The sequence below is a fragment of the Hesperophylax consimilis genome, chromosome 20 (genome assembly GCF_061612785.1).
Source record: "Hesperophylax consimilis isolate HC1 chromosome 20, BYU_Hcon_1.0, whole genome shotgun sequence".
NCBI lineage: Eukaryota > Metazoa > Arthropoda > Insecta > Trichoptera > Limnephilidae > Hesperophylax > Hesperophylax consimilis.
The window spans coordinates 13,970,667-13,987,801 of record NC_142855.1 but is presented as its reverse complement, the minus strand read 5'-3'; the positions used below and the strand labels follow the sequence as shown (position 1 = coordinate 13,987,801).

General features: G+C 34.3%; 1 protein-coding gene across 1 annotated transcript; it reads right to left on the bottom strand.

Moving 5' to 3' along the window:
- Nucleotides 1–3,844: 3,844 nt before the first annotated feature.
- VhaAC45 (Vacuolar H[+] ATPase AC45 accessory subunit) lies at nucleotides 3,845–17,135 on the bottom strand. The gene is made up of 4 exons (XM_089643761.1): nucleotides 16,468–17,135; nucleotides 13,543–13,832; nucleotides 11,288–11,412; nucleotides 3,845–9,219 (listed from the first exon to the last, which is right to left on the bottom strand). Exons 1-4 carry the CDS (start codon nucleotides 17,031–17,033, stop codon nucleotides 8,998–9,000), a joined length of 1,203 nt encoding a protein of 400 aa, XP_089499887.1. The 5' UTR covers nucleotides 17,034–17,135; the 3' UTR covers nucleotides 3,845–8,997.

Sequence of the window (17,135 nt, the reverse complement as noted above, 5' to 3'; positions counted from 1 at the left end):
TTTTTTATTGCAATACATAATATATCGATTTTTTTTAAGAAAGATAAACATTCCCAGGTTACGTATGACCTGACAATATTTGAAAATCTCCTACTACCACCACAGTAAGCTGAAAATGTTGATGGAGGAGTTACCCAGCCGAGGTATTGAACACACTACTTCAGGGTGGGACCCAAATGCGATGTCAACTCAGCCACCTTAGTAATAATAAAATCTGAAAAAGTATTTTATCTGCTTTTAAGAACAGTATTTTATTTTGGAATAAGTTAAAAAGTAGCGAATTTATCTGGAATCAAATCAACGTGAAAATATTTAGAAAGTCATATACTCGTAAATTCTGTAGATGTACTATTTTTAGAAAAAATAGCTAACTCTGTGATAGATTGCCCTGAATTACTTGAAAGAATTCAATTAAGAGTGCCCATCAGACAAACCAGGCAAAACCACGCAGTAAACATCCCTCTATGCAGTACTAACACAAAACAAAACACGTTCACTCACCTTATTTTTTTTCATCAGTGAATTCGGCTTTTTTAAGCTGGCACCCCACTTTTTCAAACCTAAAATCAATAAATAACATTCACACAATACATATAATTTACACGGAATAGATTCACCCCTTCCCTTCCCTCTCACCATCACATCCCCATAGGCTATTGTAACTATTTTCTCGTTTACATCTATCTATATAAATAAAAATGTAAATGTTTGTTTGTTAAAAATCTTAAATCTCGGAAAGTTCTTCACGGATTGCTTTGAATTTTTTGACACAGCGTTGCATTCGAATACGCGTGTGTTTTTATATACATACGTTATATAGATGTCACCTGTGACAGGTAAAAACTTTTTTTTTTTTAAACAGCGCCATCTGTTGGACGTAAAAGCAATTGTTTCTCTTTCTGCACATCTGACAGACTGAGCCACAGCAACACGTGGCGGGGTACAGCTAGTTAACTAATAATTAAGAAACATCAGTGAAAATCAATCAGTCATTTGGAATCCTCAATATCATGTTTACATTTGCTTTTTGCTTGCTTTTATATGTCAAATGGTGAAGGTTATATGATTGCTTATACTTATAATCTTCACAATATTTTTCATATAAACTACGTAAAATATGTATTTAAAATGGCAGACCGAACGCCCTCGATTTAACAGGCCACGATAACCTGTCAAACGCTCTATATTTTGTTAACAATACCGCCAATAATTATTTCGTTAACTTTCTAATTCAAAGGCCTCATACACTATGTGTCGTATGATATCATGTTACTGCTGCCATTACCTAGTATGTACATATAAACTTTACATTTCTTTTTAACTAATTTACGTTTGTATACATTAGGAGTAGGCATATTCTTATTTTTGTACACAGGTTTATACCTACAAATAATTATTGTACGCATTTTCTATTTACTTGCTGTTATAATATGTCAAATGGATATGGTTATATGTATTATTTTATTACTGTTACTATTGTGAACTTACAATCTTTAGAATATATTTTTTTTATGAACTATGTATGTAAAAAGCCCAATGGGAGAATAAATAAATAAATATCAAACATACATTGATCAAATATGATTTAAGATTTTCACGGCCAAAAGTATTTTTGCTATTTGTTTTTGGGGTGTTATGCCGTGTTGCGCTAACTCCTTCTTTAGCCAACGTTTCGGACAGCATTGCAGTGTCCATCATCAGGACTTGCCGAACGTCACAGCGGTGCTGCCAAGGTTTGTTATCTATGTGAGGATACTGTGTCAGCGCTTAATTAGCAGCAGACACATACCTGGACGGATGACGAACCTCGTACTGGCACTGTTGGTGGACGCGGTGGACTCTCTCGCTGCAGCAGCTGGTCCAGTTTCCTCACCACCTAGGATTCTTGCAGCAGATTCTCAATCCTCGTGTCACCTGTTTCTGTACTTCATTTTATTTAAGTAACTTAATTTCAATTTATTTTTGTAATATTTGCATCAACTGTAAACCGCACCTGAGGTGATATCTCACAAAAGCGGCGCTATACAAATCATCCAATAAATAAATATTGAAAATATCCAATCCAATTTTATTAAACACCTATCGTATCGCTTTGATCGCTTTATCTTTTTATTTTATGTGTCTTGTTCTGTTTCATGTTTCGTTTAGATTTATTCATATTATTTTCTTCTTCAAAATATCATTTTTTCGGACAAAATATAATTTTTTTAATTCATCGATATCTTGATACTTACCAATTAAAATTTCTTGACACCAATAAAGCATATAATTATAATTTATGGAAAAATGCACAGTGTATCTTTAAATGCAACTAAAGCATTTGTCGAGAGATATTTGCTCTATTTTAACGAGTCGCGTTTTATTAAATATTTTCACCATTTTCGCTTAGTTATTATCATGTTTTTAATATTAGCGCGCTCCCTCTAACATTCGTATTTACATATCTCTCTTTCAAACCATCTTTGAACGCTTATTACAGGGCCTTAAATGGAAAAAAAAAACAACCAAAAATGTCACCTGTTACCAAGGTGTGCGCGTGTGTGGCCGCACATTTGTTAAAAATTGTCCGCACACATGTTTTCATCTTCTGAACACATCTCGAAAAATCCATTCATTAATAACAATAGACATACGTTCCTACGTGTCTCCATATTTTCAAGTTTCAAGAAAAAAAAATTAGTCTAAGTTAGCATCTACCTAATTTATTCAGTCTGAGTTAGCATCTACCTAAATTCTTCAGTATAAGTTAGCATCTACCTAAATTCTTCAGTCTATGTTAGCATCTACCTAATTTCTTCAGTCTATGTTAGCATCTACTTAAATTGTTCAGTCTAAGTTAGCATCTACTTAAATTTTTCAGTCTATGTTAGCATCTACCTAAATTCTTCAGTTTATGTTAGCATCTACCTAAATTCTTCAGTCTATGTTAGCATCTACCTAAATTCTTCAGTTTATGTTAGCATCTACCTAAATTTTTCAGTCTATGTTAGCATCTACCTAAATTCTTCAGTTTATGTTAGCATCTACCTAAATTCTTCAGTCTATGTTAGCATCTACCTAAATTCTTCAGTCTATGTTAGCATCTACCTAAATTCTTCAGTCTGTTAGCATCTACCTAATTTCTTCAGTCTAAGTTAGCATCTACCTAAATTAAATTCTTCAGTCTAAGTTAGCATCTACCTAAATTAAAATTGATGCGTTGCCAGAGACCAACATTTAATTTACACTTTACCGAGGTCTGATCTATGATTTCCGGGTCGGTATCCTGGAAGGTGTAAGCAGCGGAGACACGGCTGCTACACATCTAACCCAAACAATAATGATATCAATTGAAAGTTTATTTAACGAACTCTTATCAGACAATAGTTTCATTTCATAAACGATACATTTTGAGTACGGGATGTTAAAAAAATGTTCCGCATATAATCTTTACAGGTGCCACGCCTTGTGTCATCTTCCTGGGCTATAAAAGGATCATTCATTACCCGAACGTTGAAGAGGACACACGTGAATAATTAGAGCTAGAAAACAACCCTTTAAAATGGACATCATTGCTGCTGAAGTCGCTCAAGTGGCGGCACTACTGCAATCAGGGATGCGACAGTGTGGTGTTTCTACGTAGGCGATGACGCTGCACATCCAAAAGTGACGCTTTATTGTCGCATTTTTGTGATGCCGAGTGTATAATCCGAGGTGTTCGGAAACTCGTAATACAAGCGGGTAACTCGTGAAACTAGATAAAATTTGCAATCGATTGTGTGGTATGTATTAATTTTGAATTTGAACAATTTTTAAAGAAATCAGCCACTAGCGGGTAAATATCACCTGTTTAATGTCTTTTAAAATGAATCATAAGTAAGAAGACTGCTGTAAATTTTCAATCGTCCCATCCCGATGTACTTTTTACTACAATTGTAAAATAAACATGATAAGTCTAGCATATCGGAATGTGACCAACCATCGAAAATTTACAGCTGTCTTTTTGCTTAACGACAGTATATTTTCTAAGAAAATTTTCCATTGGTTTTGTAATACTTTTTTTAATTTTCAAACATTTCGTATATATAATATATATTTACAAATCTAATTTTTCTAATATCTAAAAATAATACATCATAAATGCGCTCATTGAATTTTTAAAATAATATTTCAGAAATAAGTTTGAAATTCAATACACAATTTTTTTTATAATATTTTACACAACCATTCCTAATAATCGTTAAGCAATATATTTTTACAACACTAATTATTATTTGTTCAATTTTTTTAATACAGTTTAACAATAGACATACATTTTGGAGCAGTAAAAAAAAAATTGCAAATTTTATGTCAACGGAATCGACGAACATTGTCGGTTGTGGAAATTTGTAGTTTTCCAGTAGAGCTGTGTAAAGTTTTTTTTCTGCATTTTTACTGTTTGCACATCCGACATTGTTCTTCCTGACGGTCGAAGTGAACCTAATATGTATTGACCAATATTGCGTTGTATCTATCTTTATTAATATGGACATATATTTTTTAACTTCTTTAGTTCTATTTTTTTTTTATTACATTAAATTTGTTATAGTTCGTTTGTCAGTTTTTAAGGCTTAATGTTTTATTTAAACAGCATGATTTTTTTTAAATGATAAATAAATTACTTATGTAAAAAAATTGAGGAGTATACAAAAAAAAATTATGGTGGTGTCAAATTATTTTTTATTTTATGTGGGACTATGGAATCCCCAATTTGTATAGTATGTTGTGAGGCTGAAAGGAAAGAAGCTTGGGAAGTACCTGGCTATTCAGATCTGGTCACACACCATATAAAGCAACGATTTGATTCGATTTCACCGGAGCGCAACTATTTTTTTTTTTTTACATTAACTCTAAACAGAAGGTCTTGAGGAAAATAATTACCCCAGGGCCTGCGTCATATAAGGGGATGCTGTGTGGAGGGTCTGTTTGAGGAGAAGGAGAAGGCGTGGGTCTTTAAGAGACCGTTGAACTCAAGAATGAATCGTAGTAACAACCCACTGTAAAAAACCATATACAAATGTTGGGCACGCATTTGGCGTGTTTCCGACCATGCACCAGTGCCTGGGAGATCAATGATGCTAGTTCTTCGGAGCATCTTCCATTGAAATACCGATAGAAGAAGAACAGCATTCCTGCCCGACGCCTGTGCTCTAAAGATTGCAATCAGTTTATTAAGATAGTGGGAATCTACCAAATGGACCACCCGTTTCTACACAAAGTCAAGGTATACTGATTGTATCTACCAATATCTACGCTGGCTACGCCAACGACTGCAAATTTAAGCGTGTCAAAAATGTAAAAACTGGCGTGTTTTGCAATTACTGAAATATTTCTAAAAATACGGTACTTTCGTTACAAAATGTTACAATGGTATTGAATAAGAAACTAGACACAATACCGAACCCGGGATGGGGATAACTCGCAATCGGAGTGAGTCAATCATGTATTAAGAATGCCAGAAGATCGGATTCTGCTGATAATTTTGAGTGCCATTTCAAAGGGAAGACACAGACATAGTCGGTAAAAACAAACTCCAGAGGATGTGAAGTAGCCCAAGACAGGGACGCCTAGAGGCGCTGTGACGAGGAGATGGGTCCTACACCCAAATATGACAAGCTAAAATATAGCAAATATAAAATTAGCAAATATGTTGCTAACCCTTAGAATGCCAGCTAAAATGTCGAGCGACCCGCCACGCACCGTAAATATATTATATTAAAAATATTACAATATAATGAAAAGTTTTTTTTAATATTTTTCAGCTAAATAAGAGTTATTGACAGTAAAAATAAGTCAAACGAGGCTTTTGCGTCGTGCTTTTTCACAGATCAATAGATCAGTAGCGACGAAACGACAAGCTAGAATAATATTAAGATGCATTATTTCCTTGCCAAGCGAATAAAATCTATTTTAGTATGCTAGGAGCATTTTTTAAGTTTCAAAATACCATAAAATCGAGGCAAGTACGATGAGTTATTAGTAAATCCGCTACAGATTCACTGGCTCTCGAAGGGTTGACAACAATAATTGCTTGACACTTAATTAAATTCTGTTTTTTTTTTATATTCCTCAATCTATTGCTGAAAATTCAGCTAAATACTTAACATGGTTTTAAACAGTCTAACAGCAAAAATATATAATGGAAATGATAAGTTAGGTCTTTCAAAAAATAATTGCAATTAAAATTAAGCCTTTTTCACACGAGGAGGAAAATTTTCATCAAGTATTGAATATTGGAGCGAATTTTGATGCGAATACAGATGCATTGCTTGCGTACATCATGTTTCAAACATGATTGTTATCTATTTGTTATGAAAAAAATAGTTAAGGCGATGCACTACGTCGTGTAATATTTTTAATTGAGCCGCTATCAATAACAACCCTTACGTAGATGGCGATAAGGTTTAAATTCCCGTTTAACACCATCCGCCTGTTTTGATTTATGCAAGAAAAAAACATGGCCAAAAAGTGCCTTTTATTTTATTTTGTGGATGTTCAGGCATAAAATTTTTTTTTTTTTTTGATCATTTTATAAATAACTTAATTTGCCACACTATACAATAAAACCATAACCGAAAATGGGTTCGTAAGTAGGAGATTTTGAAATTAAAGCAGTTTTTAGAGGCCTTATACATTATTTTTTTCTGGTCTTATAAAAAGACTTATCTAAAAACTGGTCGATTATTCCAAAGGCCAAGATGTATTCTACTCGCAGTATTTATTTAAAGCATCTGAAAAATTTCTAGGCGACCAAATTTTCAAACCAAAAACACATGATTTTACATTACTACGTATGGCATCGCCTTAATTTAATAATGATCATAAAACACACTAGATTCGACTGTGTCTGTGATTGTATTTTCAAAATTGGAACTGATGGTGTGAAGAATTCAGACAAGCGATAAAGTACCTACCTATAATATAATAGTTTTTTTGCCAGGAAATTATTTTAATTCTATATTTGTTTTGTTTAAATTTCTTAGTACATGTGTGATTTTGTGATTTTTTATGGGTTAAATTTTTTTACCTATATGCAATTATCAATCCTACAATAATTATATCCCGTGATTTTTCACAAAGCTCTTCTAATTTTCAAATTCGATTAAAATTTTACAATAATTTTTATTATTGTCCTTTTTCACTAATAACGATAAAAAAAGCAAGACAAAACGCTTTTTCTCAGTGACACTTCGCAAGGACATCATACGTACGCAATATACATCAATACACACAATCCTAAGCATGCTTTATTCACGTCAACTCTAATTCCAATTTTTAAAAAAATATTATTTTAAATAGTGTACTACAATTTTTTTAACACAAGCGCTATTTGTTGCAGTATTTTAGGGTAAATTTAAGAAACTTTTTTTTTATGTGAATAACCGTTTGGAGTTAGTGGGACTATGTCATCCTCAACTGTGGTAGTTCATGAGACTGAAAGTAATGGGGATGAGGAGATGAAGGTTGGGAAGCACCATCTGGTCACTAAACACGCCGGCTAAAACCATTTGAAGCAATGATTTGTAGGGTGGCCAATTCGTTGGGAATTCCCGAAATTGCGGAGAATTTCTGAGATTTTTCAAGATATAAAATTCTAAATGATTTAGTTGATGGTCCGAGATTGCTGGAATTGATAAGCTTTCGGATTCCACAACATAATACTGGAAGTCGGGATTTATTTCAGTGCAGAAATTCTAAGACTAACTACCATATGTATTCCTCTTTGCCCAGAATACTAACAGAGGGAAACATTTATACCGAGTCAGATGTTAATGAAGCAATTCAGTTATGTACAATAAATAATGTACATTTCTTAATATTCATCCCCTAAAAAGGGGATTTATTAATAAATAAATAAAGAATTGGGTATTTTGCAGGGAGAACCTTTTTGTGGGGAAAATGCGGGGATTCTTAACATTTATTGATATCTTACCATATTAAAAAAATTATATTTACAATATTTGTGAGAATGTACTATAATTTCGTTTTCTTCGTACCAAACTTTCAAAAACCCTGAATGTTTAATTAAATGATCAAATATTACAAAATAAATGCTAATTTTAATAGAATTTGGGTCATTTTGGAGGTAAAGGAAATTGTGGGTATTTTAGAACACATGCATTAGCAACCCTGATGTTTTGATTCTGAACGGATGTCTTTCGCCAAGGCGATACTGAAAGTATCTTCCACTATACTGAACTAATTAAGCTAATCTACTGCAATTAAAGCTAATATGGTTTAGTATTTTAAGATATCAGAAGGATATAATTCATTGTATATTATCATATATATATATAACATTTTTATTATAATTTGTTGCTATTTAAATTATTTAACATTATTGCGTATACAATAAGCAAAAATTTCGATTTTATAATCGCATTAATTTTTAATTATTTTTACTCCTGTGTGATACTAAATTTTACTACTTATGTGAACGAGGCTTTATTTTTTACAACTTTGAGAATTACTATTATTTATAAAGCAATTTTTTTTTTGAAAGACCGTGTTTAATAAAATGGGTAAATGTTGTTATAAGAAGTTAATAGATTAGAGAGGAAAAATGTACATATTTTGAAATAAATAAAAACAATAGTTTTTTTATACATTTTTTAATACTTTGTATTATTTTGTGAATGTATCGCGCTCACTCACAATAAGAATGTCGTAAGTCAAAATATTTCAAACGGACTGATGAAGGTATTATTATCCAGACCAGAGGTGGCCGTTTAATTAATTCTTTACCGCAGTGCTATAGCTGTCACCAAATGACACGTCCTCATAAAACTAAAAAGTGTTCAGATGACAAAATGTAAGGTGAGTTAAAAACACTTTTTAGTTTTTGGATACGTTCAAAATCTGATTTTTTCCATTTTTCTATTTACGACATTCTGCAAGCTTGCGCGACACAACATTAAAAATATCTCTCTATTCTATTAGACCATTTTACCCAATCTCCGTCAGGTTAATAACTCCTCGTTACTCGGACGCAGTGATGGTGATGGTTTTGCCCTTGGGGTCGTCGAATCGATCCATGGTGCGGATGTCCAGCATCATGGTGATGCCCACGGAGACGATGAAGATGAACAGGAACACCACGAGCAGGCCCGACCAGATCGGCACGGACGTGAAGCCGACACAGTCGTAGGCCAGGTTGAACTTTGGTGTGGTGGGCTCCTTTTCCTCGTAGAAGGGTTGGACCTACATTACAAAAAAGATACACTTATTAAATCCGTTTCACTAGCAAAACGACAGCTAGATGCCATCAACGACCATAATCAAAAATACTAATTTCAATTGGGTGTCTTTTTGTTTTGAACTTCAGACAACCTATAATAATATATTTTAACCACTCAGAACATTAGAACGTCAAAAGACGTAAATATGATAATAGCTGTCAAGACATTAGAACGTCTTTTCACGTAAACGCGCGAGATTTTACAAAAATCGATTTATTTCCATCACTAGTATACGGATTGCCATGATTTAAAAAACAGAGTATCGATAATGAATAACGCTACGCGTCTGTATTCAAGAATACCTATGGAAAGTAGAGGTGCATTATCTAAGGCGATTGGATCTGTCATCTTGTTCGTTCATAATTTATTGCGTTTCTAAATAATTTATTAAAAATATTTTAGTTTGGACGGTTAATATTTTGAGGTGACTAATAGTTTCTAATTATATTTCTTCAATATATAAAGTGTTATTTCTTTATGATACTCAGAAAAAAGTACATTTTTCACAGCTTTGAAATAATGGTAAGCGATTTTTAGATATTTTTGACGTTTTCATAAAATGTATATTTAGATACGCAAATATTTACGTATAACAACACAATGCGATAGTGAATTTCATAATCTTTCCAAAACATTTTTTAGAATGAGGCTACGTTTCCCAAAACGTGAGTTATGAAGCTTTTAGCAAAACTCGTAAATAACACAAAAATTATCACGTTTTGACAGTTCGCAAAGGAACACATAGTAAATAATAGTCTTTGTCTGAGAGGTTAACAGAAAATTATTTTAATGTCAACTTTTTCAAAATTAGAACTAATGTGTCAAGAATTCAGACAAGCGACAAAAGTACCTACCTTTAAAATAATATTTTAACAGAAAAATATTTTAATGTCTTCATTTTCAAAATTAGAACTAATGTGTCAAGAATTCAGACAAGCGATAAAGTACCTACGTTTAATTTAATATTTTAACAGAAAATTATTTTAATGTCGTCATTTTCAAAATTGGAACTATGTGTCAAGAATTCGGACAAGTGATTAAGTACCTACATACAACATACCTAATATTATAAAATTACTTTAATTCGTTATTGAAGATGTGTATTTCTTTTGTTTAAATTTCTTAGGCTTAATCTTGAGAAGTAATCAGATTTTGTAATTTTGCAAGGGTCTGCACTTTTGAACTAACATTCAATTATCAATCCTACAATTATAATATTCCGTGATTTTCATGGGTCTGAGCTAGTACACAATATCGGTACAATCAATTCTGATTTTAACTACTGGGATGCCACCTTCATCGAGTGTTGACATTAAATTTTCATACGGCCCACTATGCGCCAGCTGATGCTATTTTTGTAAAATTATATTTTTGTAAATTGTACCGTCTTACCAGATTTATATATTTATAAACATTGTACATAGAATAGACAGTTATATTCAGACAAAAAAATAACAAATTCCACTTGATGGCAGCGGACAGATTCCACAATGGCAGCGGACAGATTCCACAATGGCAGCGGAAAAATTCCACAATGGCAGTGGACAGATTCCACAATGGCAGCGGAAAAATTCCACAATGGCAGCGGACAGATTCCACAATGGCAGCGGACAGATTCCACAGTGGCAGTGGACATATTCCACCGTGGCAGTGGACAGATTCCACAATGGCAGCGGACAGATTCCACAATGGCAGCAGACAGATTCAACAATGGCATTGGACAATTTCCGCAATGGCAGCGGACAGATTCCACAATGGCAGCGGACTTGTTCGCAGATAAAATAAATATGTTATCAAGTCAAAATGACAGGATACAATAATATTAGGATACATTAATTTCTTGCCAAGCGAATAAAATCTATTTTAGTATGCTAGGAGCATTTTTTAATGTACAAAATCGCACAAAAAAAAAGTGACATTGCACAAAGCAAGTCTTCAACGATTTCCAATTTTACCTCATCGACAGGCTACGCCGGCACTTAAGTTAGTAATTTAAAAGTAAGGAGAAGAAGATAGGGTAATAGCGGTACCTGGAGGTCAGCTAGAGTCAGAGTGAAGTTTCCATCAGAGAACACAGTCTTGGGGGAGCAGTGGTAGGAGAACTGGAGAGGTGCGTAAATCTGATTAGTTGCATCATCCTCGTTCACCTTGATGGCTGTAAAAATTAAAAAGTCATATCCATCAAAATCTACGCACAACAAGTTTGTTAAGCATGAACGACTGAATTAGGTTAATTGTAATTTTTTTTTGTTTAGCTCCAACAAAAAAGGCCTTGATGAAAATAATTTCATCTTTGGGAATGCTGTATGGAGGGTCTTTTTGAGGAGAGGAAGGAGTTAACTTGGGTCTTGAAGGGATCCATGTCGTAGAAAAAAATCGTTCAGCATCCAAACTCAAGAGTCGAATAAACGACCTATTGCCATGTGACAAATATCAACCGTGATAAAATGTTGGGTGCGCGTTTGGCGTGTTTCCTGACTATGCACCGGTGCCATGAGATGGTGCACAGGTCTCCATGACGCTAGTTCCTCGGAGTATCTTCCATTGAAATATCGGTAGACAAAGACAACATGGCCTGTGCTATTTTTATAAAAACAGCAAATGTTTGTTGGACAAACATGTTTTTTTTTAAAGCAAAAGCAACACAAATTATGAGGTTTCACCAAATAAAGAATCCAATATTTTTTGATTATTCCACTAACAATATGTCGTTAGTATCTGTCTCGGAAATTAATGACTTACGCATTTGGTTTGACACGAAACTTAACTTTATCAAGCATATTGAAATAATAACCAATAAAGCTTTGAAAATGTTGGGATTTATTGTAAGGGTATCTAGTGATTTCAATAATGTTAATACTGTAAAAACATTATATATGTCACAAATTATGAGGTTCATTCACATGCGATTGAAAGAATCCAAAATAAATTTTTAAATAAGTAAATTTAAAAATGGGCATTCCTAGAGAAAACCTAAATTACGATAACGTACTTTGTTCATTAAATTTAATAAAATTATCTGATCGTAGAATCATTTCCGATTTAACCTGTTTGTATAAAATCATTAATTCAATGTTTGATACCACTGATTTATTATATGTAATCTCTTTTCATACTCCAAGCAGGTCAGTTACAAGACAGTACCTACCATATTATTGTAGCAATTCTATATCAACGTCCCAATATCACACTCCTATGCGACGGATTCAACAGCTAGGAAACAAATACTACGATGTTGTTGATATATTTAGTACATCAATTTCGAAGTTTTTTTCATCAAGTAGTGGAATATTTTGATAAAGGTATTTAATTTGACTAACACATAATAATTTTGTCAACTGAAACAGAAAAAAATAGTTTGGATTTTTTATGTTTTGTGCCTGCTTGCTGTGTAGATCAAGTTCGGCGATATTTTGACTTTATATTTATTTTTCTGCAATTGTTTTAAATAGTCGTTTCCTGCACTATTTCGGGGAAAATTTCGTAAATATTTTTATATATATATATATATGTATGTAAAAGCCTTAACCACTCAGAAAATTAGAACGTCAAAAGACGTAAATATGATAATAGCGGTCAAGACATTAGAACGTCTTTTCACGTAAACGCGCGAGATTTTACAAAAATCGATTTATTTTCATCACTAGTGTATACTATAATCCGTATGGATTGCCATGATTTAAAAAACAGAGTATCGATAATGAATAACGCTACGCGTCTGTATTCAAGAATATCTATGGAACGTAGAAGTGCATTATCTAAGCCGATTGAATCTGTCATCTTGTTCGTTCATAATTTATTGCGTTTCTAAATAATTTATTAAAAATATTTTAGTTTGGACGGTTAATATTTTGAGGTGACTAATAGTTTTTAATTATATTTCTTCAATATATAAAGTGTTATTTCTTTATGATACTCAAAAAAAAGTACATTTTTCACGGCTTTGAAATAATGGTAAGCGATTCTTACATATTTTTGACGTTTTCATAAAATGTATATTTAGAAACGCAAATATTTACGTATAACAACACAATTCGATAGTGGATTTCATAATCTTTCCAAAACATTTTTTAGAATGAGGCTACGTTTCCCAAAACGTGAGTTATGAAGCTTTTAGCAAAACTCGTAAATAACACAAAAATTATCACGTTTTGACAGTTCTCATAGTAAATAAATGTCTTTGTCTGAGAGGTTAATAGGAGTGAAATAAATAAATAAACACGCAATATTGTTTCTCTATCTGAGCTTTCTAGTTTAGCTAGAAAATAATAAAAATATAACTTACTTAACCACCAATATCCCCTCTCAATAGTGAACTTCAACAACAGCACCGTGGCTGTTCCAAACTCAATCCTAGCTGAAGTATCCGCCGTGGTCTGATTGATCAGCGTGATGGTACCCTTGACTAGATCGGTTGTCACGCCGTCCTGCTCGAGGCTGATGTTGGAGGAGTAGAGCAGCACCTTGCCGGCGTTGTAGAAGCCGGACTCTGGGTTGGCTTCACCCTCGGGCTTAGACAGGAGTTCTCGACGTGAACGGGACTGTTCGCTAGCGGCTACTTCCCACGATGGGTATCTGGAATTAAACACTTTATTTATTATTATATCCAGAGACCCGGAAGAAAATAATCTTCCTCAGGGCCTATGTCATCTTTGTGGAGGGTCTTTTTGAAGAGAGAAAGGATATGCTTTCGGATTCCACTATATATTACTAAATTCAGGATTTATTTCAGTGCAGAAATTCTGGGACTAACTACCATATTATATATTCCCCAATGCCCAGAGGACTAATGGAGGGAAATAATTATGCCAAGTTTATCAATTTATCTGAGGCAGTTTATATAATAAATACTGCATAATTACCAACCTTACAAGAAAGAAGAGAAAGGGGTGACTTGATCGAGACTTTCAAAATTTTATCTGGACATTACAGTTGCCCTAGCATCCAAGAAATCTTCAATACTAATAAAAATATAAATCTCCGTGGACACTATTACCAAAACGCCTTTTGCATCTAATCCTAGAAAACACTTCCTTGCAAATAGAGTAGTGGATGCTTGGAACAAACTCCCACAACATGTCATCCATGCAACAAATATAAATCAATTCAAAGCTCTATTGGATTCACATTTGGAGAGAAGAAAGGACTTAGTTCAAACTTAAAACAACTCAATTACTGGCAAACTTGTTGTCAAATCAGATATGAGCGCATCAGCAGAATGCTGCCAAATCATTACATTATAATAATAATAATTTATCTGAGTTCATTTATCTTCAGTTTATACAATAAATTATCTGAGGCAGTTCTGTTTATGTAATAAATAGTGTATAATTTTTACTATAACTATGGAAAAGCCTCTAAAAAGGGCATTAATAAATAAATAAACGTATTGCAGGAGGATGGAAACACAGAGGGCCGCAAATCTTTCCACAGACGAGCTGTTGAACTCAAGAACGAGTCGTAGAAACGACCCATCCTCATGTGACAAATGTCAACCGCGTACAGATGTTGGGCGCGCGTTTGGCTTGATTATGCACCGGTGGCGAAGGAATCAATGATGCTATTTCGTCACAACATCCTCCATTAAAATACTGGTAGTCAATGAAATATTCCATTTATTTGTTTTTATTGCAAAACGGATGGTAGCAGAAGTCGAGGACGCCCGAGGAAGGGATGGCACGATCAAGTGAATCAGATACTTGAGTCAGGCCATGTCAAGAGTCAGAATAATAGAAGAGTATGTATGAATGTGAATGAGGCAAGAAGTGTGTGGTGTGACCGAGTTGTTTGGCGGTCCGTCCTCTCTGCCTACCCCTGCGGCGAAACGGCGTGATGGTTAGTTAGTTAGTTTGACCTTCATTAAGAAACAAAGCAGTCAATATGTCAGAGTCCTGAGGTATTGAGTAAATATTACACCCAGGTAATTTGACCCTGACTATTTATCCTGATTTCTCTATATCATAGAGAAATACTGAGGTCCAGTGTAATATATTATCCATTATCTGTACCCCGCCACGCACTGCTGTGGCTCAGTCTGTCTGTGGAGATAAACAATAAGGCAAACAAACAAGGGCGTGTTACTTTTACGTCCAACAGATGGCACTGCTTTTCAAAAAAAGGCATGTTTCTACCTGTCACAGGTGACATCTATATAATATAGGTATATAAAAACACACGCATTTTCAAATACAACGTCGTGTCGAAATTTCAAAGCAATCGGTGAAGAATTTTCTGAGATTTAAGATTTTGAACAAATGAACATTTAAATTGTTATTTATATAGATTTTGAAAAAATACAAAATAGATATTCCAAAAACATGGGCTTAAAAAATGTGCACCTACGCGCAGATGTATTGCGGTCGTCGTTAAAATTGAATCGTCGAGTATTGGATATTTGCAAATCCCTAATTGTTGTATAAGCAGGTTATTTTACTTGGTTTTATACGACCTAAACAACTTCAAAGTGGTTTTTCGAGGTGAACAAGATTTTGTTACATAATAATACATAACATATAGCATGCATATGCCTCAGGGATCTCATTTATACAGCATTCAGTCTACTTTCATTCTCCCTCTGCCAGTTCCATGCCTCACTTCCATACATCAAGGAAGGTATCAACCCTCCATTGTGGACTGCTAGCCTCACGAATTTTCATTTGTTTTTTATTGGCGCCTAACATATGCAGTGATCCATTAATGGAGTTACCTGCATTTACCCTTCTTTCAACATCTCTGTCAGCCTTCCCATCTCTCGTAAACATACTTCCCAAATACACAAACTCGTCCACCTGCTCCAAGTATATTGCATATCATGACTTTAGATGTATTACATTCATAATTAACTCATTCTGCAAAAATTCGTTAATTTTGTTTTATTTGCCAACGTTTCGGACAGCATTACAGTGTCTATCGTCAGGGCAGATGTGTAACATTGTACATCATTGTAATGCTGTCCAAAATGTTGGCTAAAGGAGATAGAGCAACATGGCATAATACCCAAAAACAAATCACATAATACTTTTTGCGGTGAAAATCTCGAATCATACCATACTTTATTCATCCTAGATACAAGAGACTGTAGATCTTCCATGCTGTTAGAAATACATCAGCATACAACACGAAATATACTTTCAAATTGGTAATTTGCATACCTAATCTCCTATCCCATTCGACGACCGTGCATGAAATAAATAAATAAATAACTAATCACCTGGCAGTGTAGATGGCAAGCACGTTATCATGCTTCTTCAACAGCTTGTCGAACATTTCCGTCATGAACTCATCGTGGCGTGACAGCATGTGCAAGCGATCCTCACCGTCGCGGGCGTCCTTCAAGTTGATGTACAGGAACTTTCCAGAGCCAGGCACAATGTCTGCAGAGAGACCCTCGTCAGTCAAGTGGATCCTATCCACCTTCTTAGGGTCTGCTAACTTGTTCAAAGTATGCAAAGCGGAAGATACGAAGGGCAGGTATAGAACTGACTCCCCTGTGATTTTCTCTCTCAGTCCAGGATAAGCAGTACGACCTTTGGAGTCTTTAGACGAAAAATCTTCAACGCTTAACGTTTCTTCGATGAAAACCACAGTAAATGGCTCACTATCTAATTGCTCCGATAGGATATCGTTGAATTTCGTTGCGTCTATCATCTCTAAGGCCTTGGAACTTCCCGTATTGGTGGTGGCTCCCCACATGAAAACCGGGACATATTCTTGAGCACTCTTCGCCTGGTGGCATAACGCCACCAAACTCAACACTAGAAACAGTTTACTTGACATTTTAAAGGTTCTAACTCCACATTAGGCGTACGATTGTCGTATGACCGATACTTATTCGATCAGAAGAGAATGACAAGTCGACGATCACGTGAACTAGTGATC

Bases quoted from the DNA above. Each gene is read 5' to 3' on its own strand.
- VhaAC45 (XM_089643761.1), bottom strand. From the start codon at position 17,033: ATGTCAAGTAAACTGTTTCTAGTGTTGAGTTTGGTGGCGTTATGCCAC. The intron at 11,413-13,542 runs GTAAGTTATATT...TAATTTTTACAG, and splicing joins GAGGGGATATTGGTGGTTAA to CCATCAAGGTGAACGAGGAT. The intron at 9,220-11,287 runs GTACCGCTATTA...TTTGTAATGTAG, and splicing joins TGACTCTAGCTGACCTCCAG to GTCCAACCCTTCTACGAGGA.